The 18,946-nt window shown below is 37.6% G+C and overlaps 1 protein-coding gene and 1 pseudogene across 3 annotated transcripts in view; both read left to right on the top strand.

Moving 5' to 3' along the window:
• The window catches only part of ABCA6 (ATP binding cassette subfamily A member 6), a 51,327-nt gene that overhangs the window by 19,514 nt on the left and 12,867 nt on the right, over nt 1-18,946 (top strand). For all 3 annotated transcript variants that reach the window (XM_010948625.3, XM_045511931.2, XM_045511930.2), the window contains exons 12-25: nt 320-430; nt 837-1,012; nt 1,274-1,393; nt 2,920-3,058; nt 3,596-3,686; nt 4,527-4,666; nt 8,023-8,139; nt 9,151-9,334; nt 9,710-9,876; nt 11,851-11,984; nt 13,278-13,415; nt 14,796-14,903; nt 15,661-15,834; nt 16,059-16,172. In XM_010948625.3, the coding sequence (XP_010946927.2) occupies nt 320-430; nt 837-1,012; nt 1,274-1,393; nt 2,920-3,058; nt 3,596-3,686; nt 4,527-4,666; nt 8,023-8,139; nt 9,151-9,334; nt 9,710-9,876; nt 11,851-11,984; nt 13,278-13,415; nt 14,796-14,903; nt 15,661-15,834; nt 16,059-16,172 (1,913 nt within the window). The remainder of the gene's footprint in view (nt 1-319; nt 431-836; nt 1,013-1,273; nt 1,394-2,919; nt 3,059-3,595; nt 3,687-4,526; nt 4,667-8,022; nt 8,140-9,150; nt 9,335-9,709; nt 9,877-11,850; nt 11,985-13,277; nt 13,416-14,795; nt 14,904-15,660; nt 15,835-16,058; nt 16,173-18,946) is intronic.
• Nucleotides 16,321-18,939, top strand: LOC141573518 (protein transport protein Sec24A pseudogene; annotated as a pseudogene).

Here is an 18,946-nt window from a genome sequence, read left to right as displayed (position 1 = left end):
AAAAAGAGGATGATCAAAGTTTGTAAAGATACATTTACAAATTCATATATGCAAATACATATGCACTAGATGCAAGTGTATTACAATGTTAATGTTTGGAATTATGATTGATTTTTATCTTCTTAAGTGATTGAATTTATATCTCAAATATTCTACAATAAGCATGTTATTTTAGCAAACAGGAAAATACTGAATTTTACATTTTGTAAACTATTGAGATGCTTGAGAACACACATTTAAATGTTCTTGTTCTGTTTTTAGAACCAGCCCTGTCTAATGCCTTCTTATTTACAATGTTAATATTTTATTCTGAAAACAGGCTTGTTCTTTGACATATATGAAGGTCAAATCACAGCAATTCTGGGTCGCAGTGGAGCTGGCAAATCTTCGTTGCTAAACATCCTTAATGGATTGTCTGTTCCAACAGAAGGTAAGCAAAAAGAAATCTCCCGAAGGCAAGATGTCTGATAATCGAATGAGGTCATGTGAATGCCCTTCTCATTTTAGGATTTAAATTTAACTGCTTAAGAGAAAATAATGTTTGTTTATCTAAAGTTGTTTATCAGAACTACATGATTTTGTATGTATTTTATATTTCCCAGATTTTCATGAAATTCATTATCTTTATTCCATTGCTGTGTGATACTCCAGGGAAAATATACACTATTCTGAGCATGTACTTACGTTACGAATAATTAGTAGTTGCTAATAAATTATAAGGTCATCATTTTAGGTATTTCTGAATATATGCCAATATTTGCCTGAATAAGATCTCCAAACACTAATAAAATATATTATCTCACCAATGTTCAATTATTTTTAACTTCTATTCTTAGGGTCAGTGACCATCTATAATAAAAATCCCTCTGAAATGCAAGACTTGGAGGAAATCCAAATGATAACTGGTGTTTGTCCTCAACGCAATGTTCAATTTGACACACTCACTGTGAAGGAAAACCTCAGGCTGTTTGCTAAAATAAAAGGGATTCAGCCGCAGGAAGTGGAACAAGAGGTAGATGGTCATGCTCAAATTGATCAAAACTGCCAACCATTTGCCAAGTTAAATCATGACCACAGAATTCCTGCCAGTGATTTACTGCCCTGTTATGAATAAAATTTAGACAATGTGGCCCTTTAAAAAAAATATATGTATGTGTGTGTGTTTATATATATGTGTGTGTGTGTGTGTGTGTGTATGTGTGTGTGTATATATATAACTTTAATGGATGGTTAATCATCTTGGATTTTAAGCTTTGTATATTTTCTTGTCTAGGTTCAAAGAATTTTATTGGAATTGGACATACAGAACATTCAGGATAGTCTTGCTGTACAATTAAGTGAAGGTCAGAAAAGAAAGCTGACCCTTGGGATTGCCATTTTAGGAGATCCTCAAGTAAGTGTGGAGGAATGCAGACTGAGTATCAGGAACAAGTCATGCTCTTTTGTGTGTGTGTGTGGTAAAGACATTTTATTGTATACACAGATGATGAAACTACATTTTACTTTATTTATTTACTTGGAGTATAATTGACCCACAACACAATGTTAGTTCCAGGTGTGCAACATAGTGATTCAGTATTTCTGTACATTACAAATGATCACCACAATGCGTCTAGTTACCATCTGTTACCATACAAACTTCTTAAAATATTATTGACTATATTCTCTATGCTGTATGTTGCATCCTCATGACTCATTTATTTTGTAACTGGAGGTTTATACCTCTTAATCTCCCTCACCTATTTCACTCATCCACCCTCCTCCCTTCTGCCAACCACTTGTTTGTTCTCTGTATCAATGAGTATGTTTCTGTTTTGTTTTGTTTGTTCTGTTTGTTTTATTGCTTAGATTCCACATATAAAAGAGATCATACAGTATTTGTCTTTCTCTGGCTTATTTCACTTAGCATAATACCCTCTAGGTCCACCATGTTTTCGCAAATGGCAAGATTTAATTCTTTTTATGGCCAAGTAATATTCCATTGTATATGTATCTCACATCTTCTTTATACATTCCTATATTGATGGACACTTAGGTTGCTTCCATATCTTGGCTGTTATAAATAATACTGCAATGAACATAGGGGTGCATATATCTTTTTGAATTAGTGTTCTTGGTTTTTTGGGGGGGAAATGTCCAGAAGTGGAATTGCTAGATCATATGGTAGTTCTATTTTTAAATTTTTAGGGAAACTCCGTGCTGTTTTCCATAGTAGCTGTACCAATTTACATTCCCACCGACAGTGCACGAGTGTTTGCTTTTTTCCACATCCTCACCAATGCTTGTTATTTGTTGCCCTTTGGATAACAGCCATTCTGACAGATATGAGATGATATATCATTGTGGTTTTGATGTGCATTTCCCTGATGATTGGTGATGTTGAGTATCTTTTCATGTGTCTGTTGGCCATCAGTATGTCTTTGGAGGAATGTCTTTTCAAGTCCCCTGAACATTTTATAACTTTTTTTTTTTGGATGTTGAGTTGTGTAAGTTCTTTGTATATTTTGGATACTAACCCCTAATCAGTCATATCATTTGACAATATCTTCTCCCATTCAGTAGTCAAACTTTTTGTTTCATTGATAATTTCCTTCCCTCTGCAAAAGCTTTGTAGTTTGATGTAGTCCCATTTGTTTATTTTTGCTTTTGTTTCCCTTGCCTGAGGAGACATATCCAAAAAATATTGCTAAGATTAATATCAAAGAAGTCAGGCTCTCCTTTTACCACTGGTAGTAGTGGAGTTTTCATTGTAGTGGATCAAGAGAGAACCTACTATGTTTAGCCATGAATATAAGTATATAGGACATAAGTTGTTGGATAGTCATTATTATTTTTTGATTTTTATTGTTTCTTATATTATATTGTGGAAATAATTAACGTGGAAGAGACACACACTTTATATATCTTCATCCTCTGTAGATTTTACTGTTAGATGAACCAACTGCAGGATTGGATCCCTTTTCAAGACATCGAGTATGGAGCTTCCTCAAAGAGCGCAAAGCAGACCGCGTGATCCTCTTGAGTACACATTTCATAGATGAAGCTGATGTTCTGGCTGGTAATTGTTGGTTTTCTCCAACATGATGGTAAAGACCTTGGGAAATATTTATTCCCAGGCCAAGATGCCTGCTTTCATCACCTTGGTGTGTCTATTCCATAGGAATCTGAGGGATGACAGGCATCTAATCCCACTGTAGAATCCCTCAGCAACTGTACATGTGCGAGACTGTGACTGCTAATGAGAAAAGTGGTATTTTTCAGATCAGCTTAATTTCAACATCCAGATCTTCTTTCATGTATATTTGATTGAAAATATCCATTCATTCTTTACCATAAAGAGTAGGAAATATGCCTGTATAATTTATGGTTTTTTTAAGAAGTGTTGAGGGCCACTGAAGAAGACTGGAATGCATAAGCTCATTTTAAATGCATCTATTTTAATGCATGTTTCCAATTTTTAAATGCACCTTAGATGTAGTTATGCCCACAGAACTCTTCTCCTTTGGAAATCAGAGCTGTGCTCCTCCACCCACACTTTCTAGATTTGGGAGAAGTGGCTCCTATCCTTTTCTCTCTCTTACTTCTTGTTACTCAGATAGAAAAGTGATCATGTCCAGCGGGAGACTGAAGTGTGCAGGCTCCTCTGTCTTTTTGAAGAGAAGATGGGGTCTTGGATATCACTTAAGGTAAAGACTTTAAGGGAAGATTGGACATGTAGATGTATTTCTGATACTGGTATAGCAAAAAGGGAGACCATTCTGAGAGAGAATTGGCCTCATGCTCCATCGCTGCTGAACTGGATTAATCAGTGTTTCCCAAAAGCTTTTTTTCCCCACATTCCTGCCTCCTGTATCTTCACTGACCAACGGTAGGCAGAATCCCAAAGGGGAAGCCTAGGCTGACTGGTCACAGCAGGGCTTCTTCCGGACCACTTTCCAGGTTGCCGCCCTGTGCAGCCTCAACCTCCACCTTCTCCCCACCCTCAGTTCTCCTCAGCTGATCCGTAGAATCCTGCAGTGTGTTCTCATTCTTTCCTAGGGCACAAGGTCCAATGCTTTCAGAAGCTAGTATCAACCAAGTAAATCTGGTGGCAGAGAGAGGACTGTGTCTAACAAGAAAGTATGTCCAGGCTAAAAAAATTAAAAAGCAAAACAAAACCTGATGGCCAAACAAAACATACATGAAGGGCAAAGTTCCCTATTAGACACTAATTTTCTGTTATCTACACAATTATTTTCCCTAAGAAATCTCTTCTGCCTAATGTTCTTACCTCCCTCTGTTTATCTTCGTGCTTAATATGTAGTTTTAATTACATTACGTATCTGTAGTTTTGAGTTTATACACCTTTTCCGTTTAGATCATAAGATTTTTCAAACCGATGGCATTGTTATTGTTATTTACTCATTTTGTTTGTTCCCTAAAGCCAAGTAAGGTAGTACTCAAAAGCTAGAAATCCAATAAAAGCTCTTTTTTTCTGGTAGCAGTAGAGAAAATACAAATGAATTGTCTTTTCTTTTACATATTAGTTTGTGCAGAAATGAAACATGTGATCCAGAAAAAATAACATCCTTCATTAAGCATCACATCCCCGATGCTAAACTGAAGGCAGAAAGCAAAGAAAAGCTTGTGTATGCTTTGCCTGTGGAAAGGACAAATAACTTTCCAGGTAACAAATATGAACACAATGGAGTGAAATTTGGGAACAGTGTTCACATCATTATTAGTTTTCATTGTTTAATGGATTTGGATCTTGTTTTGGGTTGGGTTTCTTAAGAAGCTGAACTTGAGATGAAGGATTTAGTGGAACTGATTTGTTTGGTAATTGATACTTAGAAGCACCATAAGGAATGGGGACAAGAGAGAGGGAAGGGGAGGAAGCCAGGGAAGTTTGCATTTTCAGGCAGGTTATTGCAATAAGCCACTGAGATATGAAGCCACTGAGAGAAATAAATGAATGAGGGGCTCAGAGGTATGTCACCAGAGGGGTGAGAAAGCCGGGGTATTTAATTACTCCTTATTCGTCACTGGTTAAGAGGGGCTTCCAGGAGTATTAGTTTTCTGACCCTTCTGGCTTGTGCCCACCATGAACTTAGCATGCTGCACAGCTCAGGGGGAAAAAATGCCTCCAGGCAGGTGTTCTTAATGAGCAGATTTGCTGTGTTTAGGTGAGTGCAGAAGAGGTGGGGGTGGAGCATCAAGGCCGCTGCTATAGGTTCCCTTTTGTATTTTAATTTAATTGTGTATGTAATTATTTTGCAGAGAAAAACATAGTTTATTTATTCTACCCAAGTATTTACCATGGGTTCCCAGTCTGCTGGGTAGCACCACCCAACTAGGATCTCTTTGATTAAGTAATTCTAATAATCACTAGCTCTTGGCACAGTACTTACCCATCAGTCAGGCCCTGTTCTGATAGCTTCATATATGTCAACTCCTTTAGCCCTCACAGCAGTTCGGTGAGGATGGTGCTGTAATTCTCCTTGTCTTAAAATTGAGGAAATGTGCCCCAGTCTTTTCTGATTTAAACAGCTTTCTTTTTGCTTAAACATTTACTTTCATTAAAGGTTTAACTTTCTGCAGGCCTGATCAAACAGGCTCATGTGGATGATTCACTCTCATTAGACAAGTACTCAGGAATTCAGATTTAGTCTCAACCTGCAAATAGGGTGGCTTTCTGTCATCCTTAGAGTAGCATGGAAGATGGTGTCCTCAGGTCCTCGGGCTGTACTATGTTCTTCTGTTCTTGGACTAACGTCCAATGAGGTGCAACTAGCTTACCTTCTTTTTTGGTTGGGGAAGAGGAATAGTAAGTTATATGCTGAAATCACCACTAGAATATGTCACTTAGCCAGAGTCCCTGGTGTTGATTTGTGAGCCATGGCAGCCTCAGATGCAGACCCCAGGCCTCTGCCAGTCCATGGCATACTTACGTCCTTGCTAGAACATCCCAGAGCCTCTGCATGTGATGTGCAGGCCGTGGGGAAACACAGTGCCTCTCCAACCTCAGACCTCATCTAGTTCCTCTCAGTAATGTTGCTGGCCTATCTGGCAACCATTTGTAGAAAGTGGTAGGTGAGAGTCTTCTCAAAGAAGCTTGCATCCTCGTCCAAGTACCCACCATGAAAGACGTACATAATGAATGTTTATCGGGAACCTGTTGTATAAAAGGCACTGCTTAACGTGCTAGGGATTAAATAAGACATATATGTCCCTACCCTCAAGAAGCCTACATTCCATTGGGTGGGGAGAAGTGGACATACACAATAACCCAAATGATATTACAACTGTATAATAAAATAATAAACATATGGGCTTGACTGGTGTTAGGCTGGGGTTTATATGGAGTAGTCACTGAAAACTACAAGAGGAAAATGTTTGAAGCATTCCAAGCAGAGAGGGAAACAGGATGTCTGGACTGTAGTGAGGGAGAGGGCAGAGTGGCAAGTGGGGATGGGCAAGGTTGTGGGGATAGAGACTTGCACGTATGGAGCTTTGGAAGCTGTGGTGTGGTCTTTGAACTTTATTTTAAATGCATTGAGAAACCACTGAAAGTCATCACTGGGGCTTGATGTGATGTGACATATATTTTCATTCTCTGGGTATAAAAGATCACACCAGATATAGAGGACATGAATGGACACTAGGAGACCAGCCATGTGACCATTACAGAGGTGTAGGTAGAAGATGATGGTGATTGGGTTACTATGGTACCAGCTGAAAGATGGTTGAAAATGGGTAGATTTGAAACATACTTGGAGATAAAGCCAAAGAATCTGGCTAATGGCCAGTCTGTGGCGCACAAGGAAAGTGGAAAATCAAGGACGACCTGCAGCATTTTGACTTGAATTACTAGGTGGAAGGTGGTGTCATTTATTGTGAAATGATGGGAGGGACAATTGGGTAGAATGGCGAAGGAGGAATTAATGCTCTGTTTTGGAAATGTTTTCTCTGAGATCCTTTTAGACTTCCAAGTGGAGATGTCAAATGGCCAAGTATATAGTTGGTTATAGGACACTGGAAATCAGAGAACGAAGTGAGAATTGAATTTGGGAATCATTGGCATATAGATGGATTTAATGAAAAGGGATTGGATTACAGTGTATGGAAAGAGAAGTGATCTAGGACTGAATCCTCAGGAGAGAGTAGAGTCAGAGTGTAGTGGAAATCAGAAGCCCCCTGTGAAGCTGAAGGAAAAGCAAGAGAATGTGTTCTCAAGGGAGAAAATGTTTCTAGAAGGAGGGAAGAGTCAACAGCTTTGAATAAAAGCACCCCCCTACCATACCTGGCCATTACATTTAAAAACCTGGACTCACTGATGACGTTGAAAAGAGTAGCTTCTGTGGAGGGATAAGGGTAGCATTAGGATTTGAGTAGGGTAAGTGTGCATCGGATGTGATTAATGAAAGACAGCACAGTAGACAAATCTTTGAAGCCATCTGTGCGTAGGGGGGCATGTGGGGAGTAGGTTGTTTTGTTTTGTTTGCTGTTGCTTGTCTTTGTTCAGTGGGCAACCTCACAGCACTTTTGCGTTTGGGGTGACCCAGTTCAGGTAGGAGAAATTGATGATGCAGGAGAGAAAGAGGAGATTATTTGGGGAAGTCCTTGAGATGCCCAAAAGGAATGGAATTCAGGACACAAGTCAGAGAGGTCGTCTTTGGTGGGAGCAGCTACAAATCATACAGAAGGAAAATCAGGAGACATATATGCTAATTTATGATGTGGAGGTGAGAAGACGATGCTCCTTCTGATTGCTCATCTTTCATCAGAGACTTTGCAGGCAGTTCATGAGCAGGGAACAGAAGACAGCATGTAGGCAGTGTGAGGATGGAGGGAGAAGCCTGACACACTCATTTCAAGGAGGGAGAACATTCTACTAAAATCTTGCTTTTGCCTACTGTGGTATTCCAAAGACATACATCTTCTGAACAATAGTCGGCATCATCTTTTAAATAAATTTTAATCTACTCGGTTTGGTTATAGATGTGGTATTTCACATGTATCTATTCCCTTCTGTTGCCTTAGACCTGTTCAGTGATCTTGATAAGGGTTCTGGCCAGGGTGTGATGAGTTATGACATTTCCATGTCAACTCTGAATGAAGTCTTTATGAAACTTGAAGGAAAATCAACTACCGAACAAGGTAAATCTATTTGTATAATTCATAGAAGATCAATTTCCACATGATCATGTATCAGCTTAGTATTTATAATGTCTTATGCATGATTCACACTAAGGAACGTGACAAATTCCAGATCTGACTCTGCCATTTGGGAGGGACTGTCATTGTTTCCTCACATCATTACTAGGACTGAACACAGATCCCTTCTTGGAATATCCCAAATTTCTGTAGGGAAACTGTTTTCTTCCTATTTCAGCAGTTTTCTCCTGTCCCCAGATGCTCACTGCTTCTTGGATATTTTGAGGATGTGAAAGGCTCTCAGTCAGGGTCATGAGGTCTGACCAGATATTTCTGCTAAGGGTTAAAAAATGCCCTTAGCTTGTTCAAATACAAAATTCCACTTAAGGCTTAATGGGGAGAAGGATTAGCTAATCTCCCAAGATGTATTTTAATGAACAATAAGAATGAGTTGTCAACAATGGAGTGTCTGTTTGATCAATGTGTAGCTACTGCATTATCTTTTTCTAATAACCTTTCCAGCAAATGCTTTGGACACCATTTTACATGTTAGAAATTCAGACCTGAGAGCACTTAAGTGATTTGTCCCAAATCATGCTGCTTGTAAGTCATATATTTGGGAATCAGGTACAGATCTTCTGGTTCCAGAGCTGGCACTCTTTCACCGACAGGTCGGAATTATTGATAGCTTAATAGTGGGCATTTAGGCATCAATGACTGGCTCTTCCTTTGGAGAAGATTTCTTGAAATCCCTCAGAACATTGTTACATATGGAACCTTCCATGCCTCTTCAAAGACTGGGCATAATGAGATCACCCTTTCCTGAATTATTCTTTTGGTGTGAATTCAGTATATTTTACCACTGAGTTTATTGAATGTGGCCATCATAAACATAATTCTTATATTCTTTGCTTTGTAACCACAAACATTCTAAAGCAATTTTTAATATTACTAAGAAGAGGAAGCTATGATGCCCAGAGATGACATTCATATTGTGTGTGTGTGTGTGTGCAGATTTTGAACAGGCAGAGATGATAAGGGACACAGGAAGCCGACATGAAATGGAGCCAGCGTGCTTTTCTCTCCCTGAAACGCAGAAGGCTGTGAGTGGCATGCGTCTCTGGAGGATGCAGTTCTGTGCAATTGCACGACTCCGTTTCTTAAAGTTAAAACATGGAAAGAAAGCACTTTTGACCCTGTGAGTATCAGAGCACTGTGGTTTGTTAGATAATGAGTGTCAAGAGAGGGTTAAACTAGAAGTAAATTTAAAACTAGAACACAATACCCAACCAACACTCCTGCCAGAGGACGGATAAAGGCAGTGCTTGATTTTCCCAGCAATGGGAATACCATACGTTGGACCTTATAAGCCTTACTCAGAGGTCTGTTTAATATTCACAGATTGATAGCCTGGTGCTTATATAGCAATGCCTCTCAGCACTGTGTGGCCTACTAAGGTATGACTTGCAAAATTCTAGCACCTATAGATGGAACTCGACAAATATTTGTGCAATGTCTGGCTGAATGAGTAACATTGTTATAGATTCACACGGTAACTTTTCTTTGTTGGTAGACTGTTCGTACTTGGGATTGCAATGCTCCCTTTGATTGCGGAAAGGATACATTATGTTATATTAAGTCAGAAGACTTCTTGGGAGTTTAAACCTGAATTGTATTTCCTCTCTCCTGGACAACTTCCCCAAGACCTTCGTACCAGCTTATTGATCATCAATAACACTGGTAAACAGAAAAACAAACACTTAAATCTGGAAATAATTTATTTTTATTTCTAAATAACATTTGTTGGGAGGGAGGCAAATATAAGATATGAAAATGTGTGTATTTAAACCTCATTTATAGAAAACTACTTATGAGGAACAATGCATATTTGCTGTGACCTGGTGGGCATGATGGGACAACTAGAAGGAGCCTGAGTCACTGTGTAACCTGGTAGAGTAGAGCTGCGCATCTCCCTGATTATCCTAAGGTCTTATGTGAGAGGGACGTAGACTACTGTATTTACTGAACCTCCCCATTTTTAGATCTCTTTGTTACAGCAGCCCAACCTAGTCCATAAATATTGTACTCACTGATTGATATATAAAGATGGCATTTTTATACCCTAAGTCCCTCCAACAAGATCTGGGAAGATTCCTTTTAAGACCGTTTGGAACCCATGATCTTGTTATCCTAAATGATGGGTAACTGGTTTTGCCTAACTGTTCATTAAATTGTGAAAAAGAAGCTTTTATGTTTCTCCCTAAGATGTCAAAAAGTATGTTCAGAGTACAAGTCTTCTCTTGATGACTTCCCCCTGCATGTTCCAATTTTTATATCCATTTGTGACTCAGAGTTCACATCTTTAAACCAAGATGGTCTTTTTGTTTCTAATTCTTGATCTCTTTGTTTTCTGTTTGAGTTTTAGAAAATAAATTTTATTCACTCTGCTACCCTAAAACTGAAAGTCTTGCTAATTGCATAGTGGATTTCCAATATCTAGAATTGTTCACCTTTCAGTCTTTCATCTCACGTTTTCCTCTCCAGTCACTCTGAGATCAACATACTTGTGTTTACTTATTTTTTTCTTCTCTGTACTTAGCTGTTAGCTGTTTTGTGATTTAAGTTTGGAGCTTCTATGCCATCTTGTTCCTCTTTTCTCAAAATCTGTTGAATATTGGTTAAATATTCATCTTTAAATTGGAGAATCCCTGGTTGCCTAGGTGAATGTGGGCCACCATTAAGGTAAAGTGACTGCAGTGGGATGTGTGACTGCCCCAGAATGCCTCCCAGTTCAAAATTTAAATGAGCAAAAGATGAGAGTCCTCCTTTTTCCTTCTCATTCCACCCTGTCCTTTTAATTGTCTGGAGTTACCTTAGGTCCTGCCCTGATGTTTTCCCCAGATAATGTCTCTTAGAAAGTAAATTTGGGGACCTGTATCCTGGGGGACCACTGCAGCTGCTGCGTCCTCTGTGGGGAACATGAGAAGCGGCATGTGGTCGCCTTGCTCAAGGCGTGGTTAACCAGTCAGTGAGCCTGACCGTGGCTTCAGAGCCCGCTTTGCCGCCTGAATTTGCCCACTCTGAGTCTAGATCTCCTGGAAGCTGGTCTACCTTGTAGCTGTCTGCTCCTAGGCGCTCTAGGCTGCAGGTCTTCTCTGTCAAACCAGTCTCAGCTGCTTGCTTCTTGAAGGGCATATCAAAAACTGTGGTTGGACAGTGTTCCTCTTCACTTCCTACTTCCTAAGAGCAAAAATATATTAATGTAGCATATGTCAATATGTAAAATAGGCGTAAAATAGATGTGTGAGTTATACATACACATACGTATATTTATTTTTCTATTATTTCGAATAAGGGAGGGGGAAGCATTATTATTGGACATTTTAGGCTGCCCAATCTAAAGTAATTCTCATGCAATTATTATATTTCCACAAATTATTGAGTTCAAATGTATTTTTTTAACCACAAATCAGAAAATAGTGTTATCTTGTTTTAATGGTCACATGTTAACTTGCATTAAATATAATTATAAAGTTATCACAGCATAAGATTTGATAAATATAAGATGATAAAATGGGTTCTCTTTCATGGGCCAATATTATTTTGATGCCCAAAGAGACATGCCTTTACATTAATATTCTATAAATATTGACTTTAAATTGTGTTTGTGATTTATTTTTTTAAATTGGTCTTCTGTTATTGATTTAATACCAGAATCAGACATTGAAGATTTTATACAATCACTGAAGCATCAAAATATCCTTTTGGAAATAGATGACTTTGAAAATAGAAATGGCACTGATGACCCATCTTACAATGGAGCTATCATAGTTTCTGGTAAACAAAAAGTACGCTTGCTACTTGCCTCTTGTTTTTGCTTTTATGAAAAAAATTAATAAAGTGCAACATTTTAACAGTTTTAAAAACTGCAGAAAGTCATCCCAGCTAGCATACAACAACCTGACCCCAAAACATTTGGGGTTATTATTGAATAAACTGTGAAGTTTAAACAATAACTTGTTGGAAAACATTTTGTATCTTAACTTTTGAATTAGATGATTTTTTTTTTACATTTTGAAAGTAGCTAAATGTAGTTGCATTATACAGACTCAGTAAAATATTAGATGTTATAACTACCAACCAATGCAGTTATGAATTTAAGAAATCCTATTTAATGACTAATTACCCAAATAATATTTTTATATAGAGAGAAAATACATTAAATATTATAATAGCCACATGAAGCCTCTGAGAAAAATGTGTTCTCAGTTTATCATTTAGTATGTTTCAATTTGGATAGAAGAGTACAAGCAATAGAGATCCTGTAAGGAACGAGACTATTGAAAATACATCCCAACCTTAAGGAAGACTCTGAGTCCTATGTCCCCGCGGAAGGCTGGAAGCCAAATTAAGTGACGCTTCCTCTTTATTTCTTGCTACAAGGGAAATAAAAACAAAAGCAAAAGCCTTTGACGATGGACAGTGAGTTCAGTTCTACCTGAAGTTAGTATGTCGTGAAAAACGTCATCTCTATGAAAACTTTAGGAAACCACGTTGCTTGGCATTGCTTCCCCTGACACTTATCTAACGTATTTATTACATGAGCTACTGGTAATATTTAAACAGTATTGAGCCTCTTGATGGACACAGAAACATTGTCATCAACATGAAGACCATTATCTTAGAAAGTGTGAAAATGCTTCATTAACAGTGTAACCATGAATATTTTATGAATTTCATGCTTATCTCCTACCCATAAAATCAAGGTTCCTTTGCTGGCTCACCGTAAACTTACACAGTGTCCCCTTGGCAGGGCCACATTCAAGTTCTGTTAGTTGAAATTTCTTCATCAGCAAAATGAGGACAAAGTGATCTAAAATTAGCAATACTAATAAAAACTCATATTGCTGACTGTGCTGTCCACTGTGCTAGAGTGTAATAGATGTGATCACATTTAAAGTGTAACAGCCCATTTATCTTCCTCTTTCACAGAAGTGGAAGCTGTAGCTCAGAAAGGCCAGTTAAAAGTGGTCACACATCAGGAATATGGCACTGTTAAGATTTTATATACAAAACCTTTTTCTTTGTTCTCTAATGATTTAGAATTAACATTATTTTATTTGTCTTTGTTTTGTATGAAGGCATATAGATTTTCAGTTGTGTGCAATACCAAGAGACTACACTGTTTTCCTATTCTTATGAATGTTATCAGCAATGGGCTACTTCGAATGTTTAATCATACACAATGTATTCGAACCGAGAGAAGCTCATTTCCTTTTGTAAGTATTGGATTTACTCATTCTGAACAATTAGGAATTTGAGAAGCAACCTGTTTTCCCTCTTTAGCCTTTAAATACTTAATAATTGATTGTTCATCCTTAAAGTTATTATTTTGTCCTAACATTATAAACAGACTATATGTAACAAAAGATGATTTTTGACTTGTTATTACCAGAGAAGTCCCATGGGGGAATATTTTTTATTATGTCATAGTCTTCCTAGGGAATCTTCTGAAAAAATACATACTTGATTGCTGAAGTGTATTGGAGAGAAAGAGAGAGAGAGAGAGAGAGAGAGTGTGTGTGTGTGTGTGTGTGTGTGTGTGTATGTGTGTGTGTCTGTCTGTCTGTACACTGAATTGGAAATCAGGAGCACTTATCACTCAGCTTGAGGACCTACAAATCCAATATAATTTGTTGGTGGACCCCTCGTTGACTGAATGGGTAGTAGACACACTGAAGTGAAGAAGAATTTGCCAGTCCTCGGGCTGTCTGCCTTCTGATTAACTGCTCCACTCACCCACAGTTTCTTTACATTACGTCTGTGATACCCACAGGCTGGATTTTCAGGATCTTTGTCAGCTGGCTGTAAGATGGATCTAGACAACAGGTAGCAGTGATAGGAGCCAGCCCCCAGCAATCACCTTTCTCCTTGCTGTTTCTATGAATTTGACTACTTTTGTTACTTCATCTAAGTGGGATCATATACTTGTATCTGTCTTTTGGTGATGAGCTTACTTCCCTTAGAATCATGTCCTCACAGTTCATCCATGTTGTAGCATGTGGCAGGATTTCCTTCCTTTTTAAGGGTGAGTAATATTCCATTGCATGTGCATACCACATTTTCTTTCTGTTTGTCCACGGACATTTGGTTGCTTCCATTTCTTGGCTGTTGTGAATAATACTGCTGTGAACCTGTGTGTGCAGGTACCTCTCTGAGACCTTGCTTTCAGTTCTTTTTGGTATACACCCTGAGGTGGGTCCTGAGTTGTTTTTCACTTCTCTTTCTCCCTAGGAGTTGAAGCCTCATGCTAGATGATCAGAAATGATTTTCCCACCTACCTCCATGCGTAGCTGTTGATGAACTATATATACACTTTTCTTTTGACTTTTCAGTATTTCAAGAAGCACATTTGTTTATGATGATTAGTATTTGTTTCATTTAAAAAATATTTCCTGGTTTATTGATTTATAATCATTTTACAATGTTGTGTCAAATTCCTAGTTTAAATTATTTTAATTAATTAATTAGATATATTTAATTGAGTAATTAATTTGTTTAAAGCTAACTTTGATTTGTGACATTAGATAAGGTTCATGCGTGTGACATGTTTCCACTTCTATATACCCTACAAAATAAAGTACCTTTTATGTTTGCAGATTTATGCACCGTTCTGGACTGGGCTGCCAGAGGGCTCCTTTTTCTTGTTTTTTGTTGTGTGCAGCCTGTCTCCTTACATCGCCATGCACAGTGTCAGTGATTACAAAGTAAGTAAAGGGGAAGGAGCCCTCAGAGATTGCGTTTTAAATGCTATCTGTTTCCTCACAGGAAAACATTTTATGATATACTTGAAATAGATGATGTAGTTAAGCATTATCTCTATCAAGTCAGAAAATTTACTTCTCAAAACACAAAATACTTTTTACTCCAAAATTACAGGAAAAGTTCAGTAATCTTGCAGGGACTCAAATTAATCTAAACCTTCAAAGGGGAGTATTACAAAACTTTCAACTACATTATTTCCTAACTACAGGGAAGAACATTGAGGACAATATTTAAGACTTGAATACTTTCTACTGTGGAGAATAAAATTTGGGGGGTTATATTTGTATTGAGTTATGCCTATTATCCAGGCAAAACAGTTACATCAGATTTAAATAAGTCATCCCTCAGCATTCTGAGTCAGTTAACTCTCCTAGAGCATATTCGTATAATGGAGAATTTATTGTCCTTCAGATCACAAAATAACATTTTTTTGAAGGAGATTAATGCCTTGATCATTATGAGGCCTACTTTTCTATTCATTCTTCATGAGTTAAAGTAGCGTTGTGACTCAAATCTGTCAAATGAAACAGTACTCATTTTCAAATATACCTAATTAACAGCATATACCTAATTAAAATTATTAGAAGATTTAAAAATATTAGAATATGAGATTATGCTTATATTTAAAAATCTTCCAACGTGTTTGTTTTGGATTTGGATTTCAATCAACTCTATGTGTATCTTGTGTTTTCCCATCAGAGGAGAACAAAGTCCCAGCTGTGGATTTCCGGCCTCCACGCTTCTGCTTACTGGTGTGGGCAGGCACTGGTGGATGTCAACCTCTACAATTTTATTCTCCTTTCAATGTATTTAACTTTCTACATAGTAAACCTGCTGCCCATTTATCTCACAAGTCGAATTGTGTTTGCTTTCGTAAGTAACACATTATATAGACAGCATCTTATAAAGTAATTCAGAATACATTTTAGTATTTATATTTTATATAATCATGATGTCTTCATCTTCATTTTGTCATTAACCAACACAAAAAAACATGCAAAGTACATGTGTAATGAGAAACATAAAAAATATTTATAATCTTGCCCTCAGTTAATACTTCTTTTTCTGACTATGTCATTTATTTGTATTATCTTCAGGCTGTGATTACATTTGGTTATGCAGCTTCTCTTGTCTTCCTGACATATGTGATATCATTTATCCTTCGTGAGAGGAGAAAAAATAGTGGCCTTTGGTCATTTTGCTTCTATATTGTAAGTACTTATACAAACACATAGAGTTCTTTTTTAAACTTTTAATATACCATTAAAAATAGTCACATATACTTTGTGCAGTGGGGAAAATTAATACCTTAAAATTCCACACTAGAAAGGAGAGGGAATGTAACATGTTGTTGAGTCAATGAAGTTCCTGGAGAATTCGTGTATAACCCTTGACTAGAATCTATGGAGAACCTTACAGAAGATCTGGAATTCACGATGCTATTATTGAGTTACTGGACCTTTCAGAATATAGGGCTTCTGGTAATTCTAGAACAAAACACGGCTTTATAACGTTTGACAGTACAGTCCATTCCTGTGGTCTTTAAGAAGGCCACTTTTAACATCAGATGTTCATCATTTAAGAGATCAAAGATGTTTTCATACTTGTGCCAAAAGACTTGTTAGTAAATATAAATGAAAGATTACTGAAAGCCCACGATTACTGAAAACTCAGACAGAAATCATTCCCAAGGCTCAGGAGACCCAGAGTGTCTAATCTCAGCACGTCAGCTGCCTATTAGCTGATACCCCAACTGGTGGCTGAATGTCTGTCTTGCAAACACAGCTCGTACCTGTTGGAGTGGGAGTCCTGAAACATGAGAGGACCCCAGCCAAATTCCATCTGCTAAGAAAATATGTTTAACATCATCCATTGACTTCTATAAGAAATCAGCCTTGGGCTGCTCTGGTCACTGAGATTTTTCCCTTCTCAGTGGACAGTATTCTGATTTGGCTTCTCTAGAGTATATTTCTCTGTATTCAGCAGGTAGTGTCTATTATTATTCCTCTTAGCCACCATCAGCACAACCCATTCCAAGCATAGAAGTTAGAGAAAAAAACTATAGAGTTACCTTATTTGGAAGACTGGCTTTGAGGCAATCACAAAGATTTGGTGCACCAAAAGTCTTTCCATTCATGCTTTGCATTGGAAACTTTTTTTGGTTAGGTCAAAAGACTTACTCCTTTTGCCCAATGTAAATTCACATCCTGGGTCCACAGTACAGATGTCAGTCTGATTAATCATTGATTTCTTTTCAGTCAGTACTTTTGTGCATATCTAGCAAAGGTGAACAAAGAATTCGTGTCCACACTTTGTGTCTTCTAGTAGTTTCAACTCTGAACAAAGTCTTTTTCAGAGCTGATGGTCAAGCAATGTCAGGGTTATTGGCCACTATGGCTGTTGACAGTTCTGTGACTGTCAGCCTGACCGAGGCTCGAAATATCCCGTGAGTGACCTCAGAGACACTCTTTAAGCTTGTTGGTCTTCAGTCCTAAGTCATGGTTCCTTTTTCTTAATGTCTTTTCCCACTCTTTATGTTGGCTCTCCTTAAACAGAAACCATTCCAGACTGAGATAAATGCATGTCTAGATGAATGCATGTTTGCTGTGTGTCAAGTGAAAAGCCAGCTCCTGGTTTACCGTGTACTCACAGTTCATCCTGGCTTGTACAGACTTGACAGTCTCTCAGATGAGGGCAGCTCAACATCAGCAGCAGACCGGACCTCAGCCCCTGATACTTCAGCTTTCAGTGAGAAGCAGAAGAGGGGTGGAGCTCTTCTCAGGGATGCAGACTCTGGAGTGGTGTTTTGGATTGGAAAAAATGTGGACAGAATTGTTTCAGCCAAGTTCTAGGATTTCAGTGTATCAGTTCCACAGGATATGACAGACCTTCCAGAACTTGATACACCAGAACCTGCTAGAGCAATAGCTTTCACCTCTTGGCATAGAGAGAGGAGACCACTGTTTTCCTAATCTTTACGTAACAGAGCTTGAAAGTCTAATGAGAGCAAAGTTCCTTTAATACGTGGGAGAAGGCAGAATCGAATCTGCTTATCTTATTGTGAATTCCTCTTGTATAATTCCTCAACTGCAAGTGAATAAATGAACAAATGAAATGAAGAAATTTGACTTTGTTATTTCTAAGGAAAGTCATGATAATACAGACACTTTTACTATGAGGTTTGTGGATTAATGTGATGATTAAGATGTTCTCTCTGTGATATTAACAAACTATAGCAAGAAAAGCACCACAGCAGAGAACTGAACATTTGACTCTGAAACACTGCATTTTTCAAATGGAAATTTATCTACAAATGATTGGATACTGTTTTATCCTTTGTTGCCAACTATTTTTTGAATTATTACCAATTAAAATAAGACAAAGTAGTATTGCAGAAGCAAGCTAAATTTTGTAAAATAAAAACATCTTTGTTCAAAATGTAAAAAAATACATCATAGTGTTACAGTACAATACTCGTTTATAATTTCTGATTATTTTCCCTTTTTATTTCTCATCCTTATCTATTTCAAATTAACTTGTCTATTTTATTTTTACACTATTGAAAAGAAGCTGCATAGTTATGGAATACTGGAATGTCAGATTTGAAAACAAGTCAAGATTATCTAGTATAATTTACCTCATTTTACAGAGGGGAAAAAAAATAAGTAACCTGTTAAAAGTAATACAAAAATTAGTGACAGACTCAGGAATAAAATTGAGGTTTCAGGAAGTCTATTTGGTCATTTTAGCTTTCACATTAATCTCCAGATTTTTTTATCCAAGAATTTCCTGTTGAGGTGCTGAAGATCACTTATGTTCTCATTAACAAAAGCTCCTCCCTTCCCTTCTCCCTTTGAAAGGGGTATTTCTGCATATGGAAAATTCTCATGTATATGATGAGAAACACCTACACATCTTAAATAGTTTATCAAATATCAATGACCTGAATATGTATGACATGTAATGTATTTCACCTTGCCTTGTA

Source organism: Camelus bactrianus, chromosome 16 (assembly GCF_048773025.1).
Source record: "Camelus bactrianus isolate YW-2024 breed Bactrian camel chromosome 16, ASM4877302v1, whole genome shotgun sequence".
Lineage (NCBI taxonomy): Eukaryota > Metazoa > Chordata > Mammalia > Artiodactyla > Camelidae > Camelus > Camelus bactrianus.
Note: the sequence above shows the minus strand (reverse complement) of the source record. Positions and strands in the feature narration are given on the sequence as shown.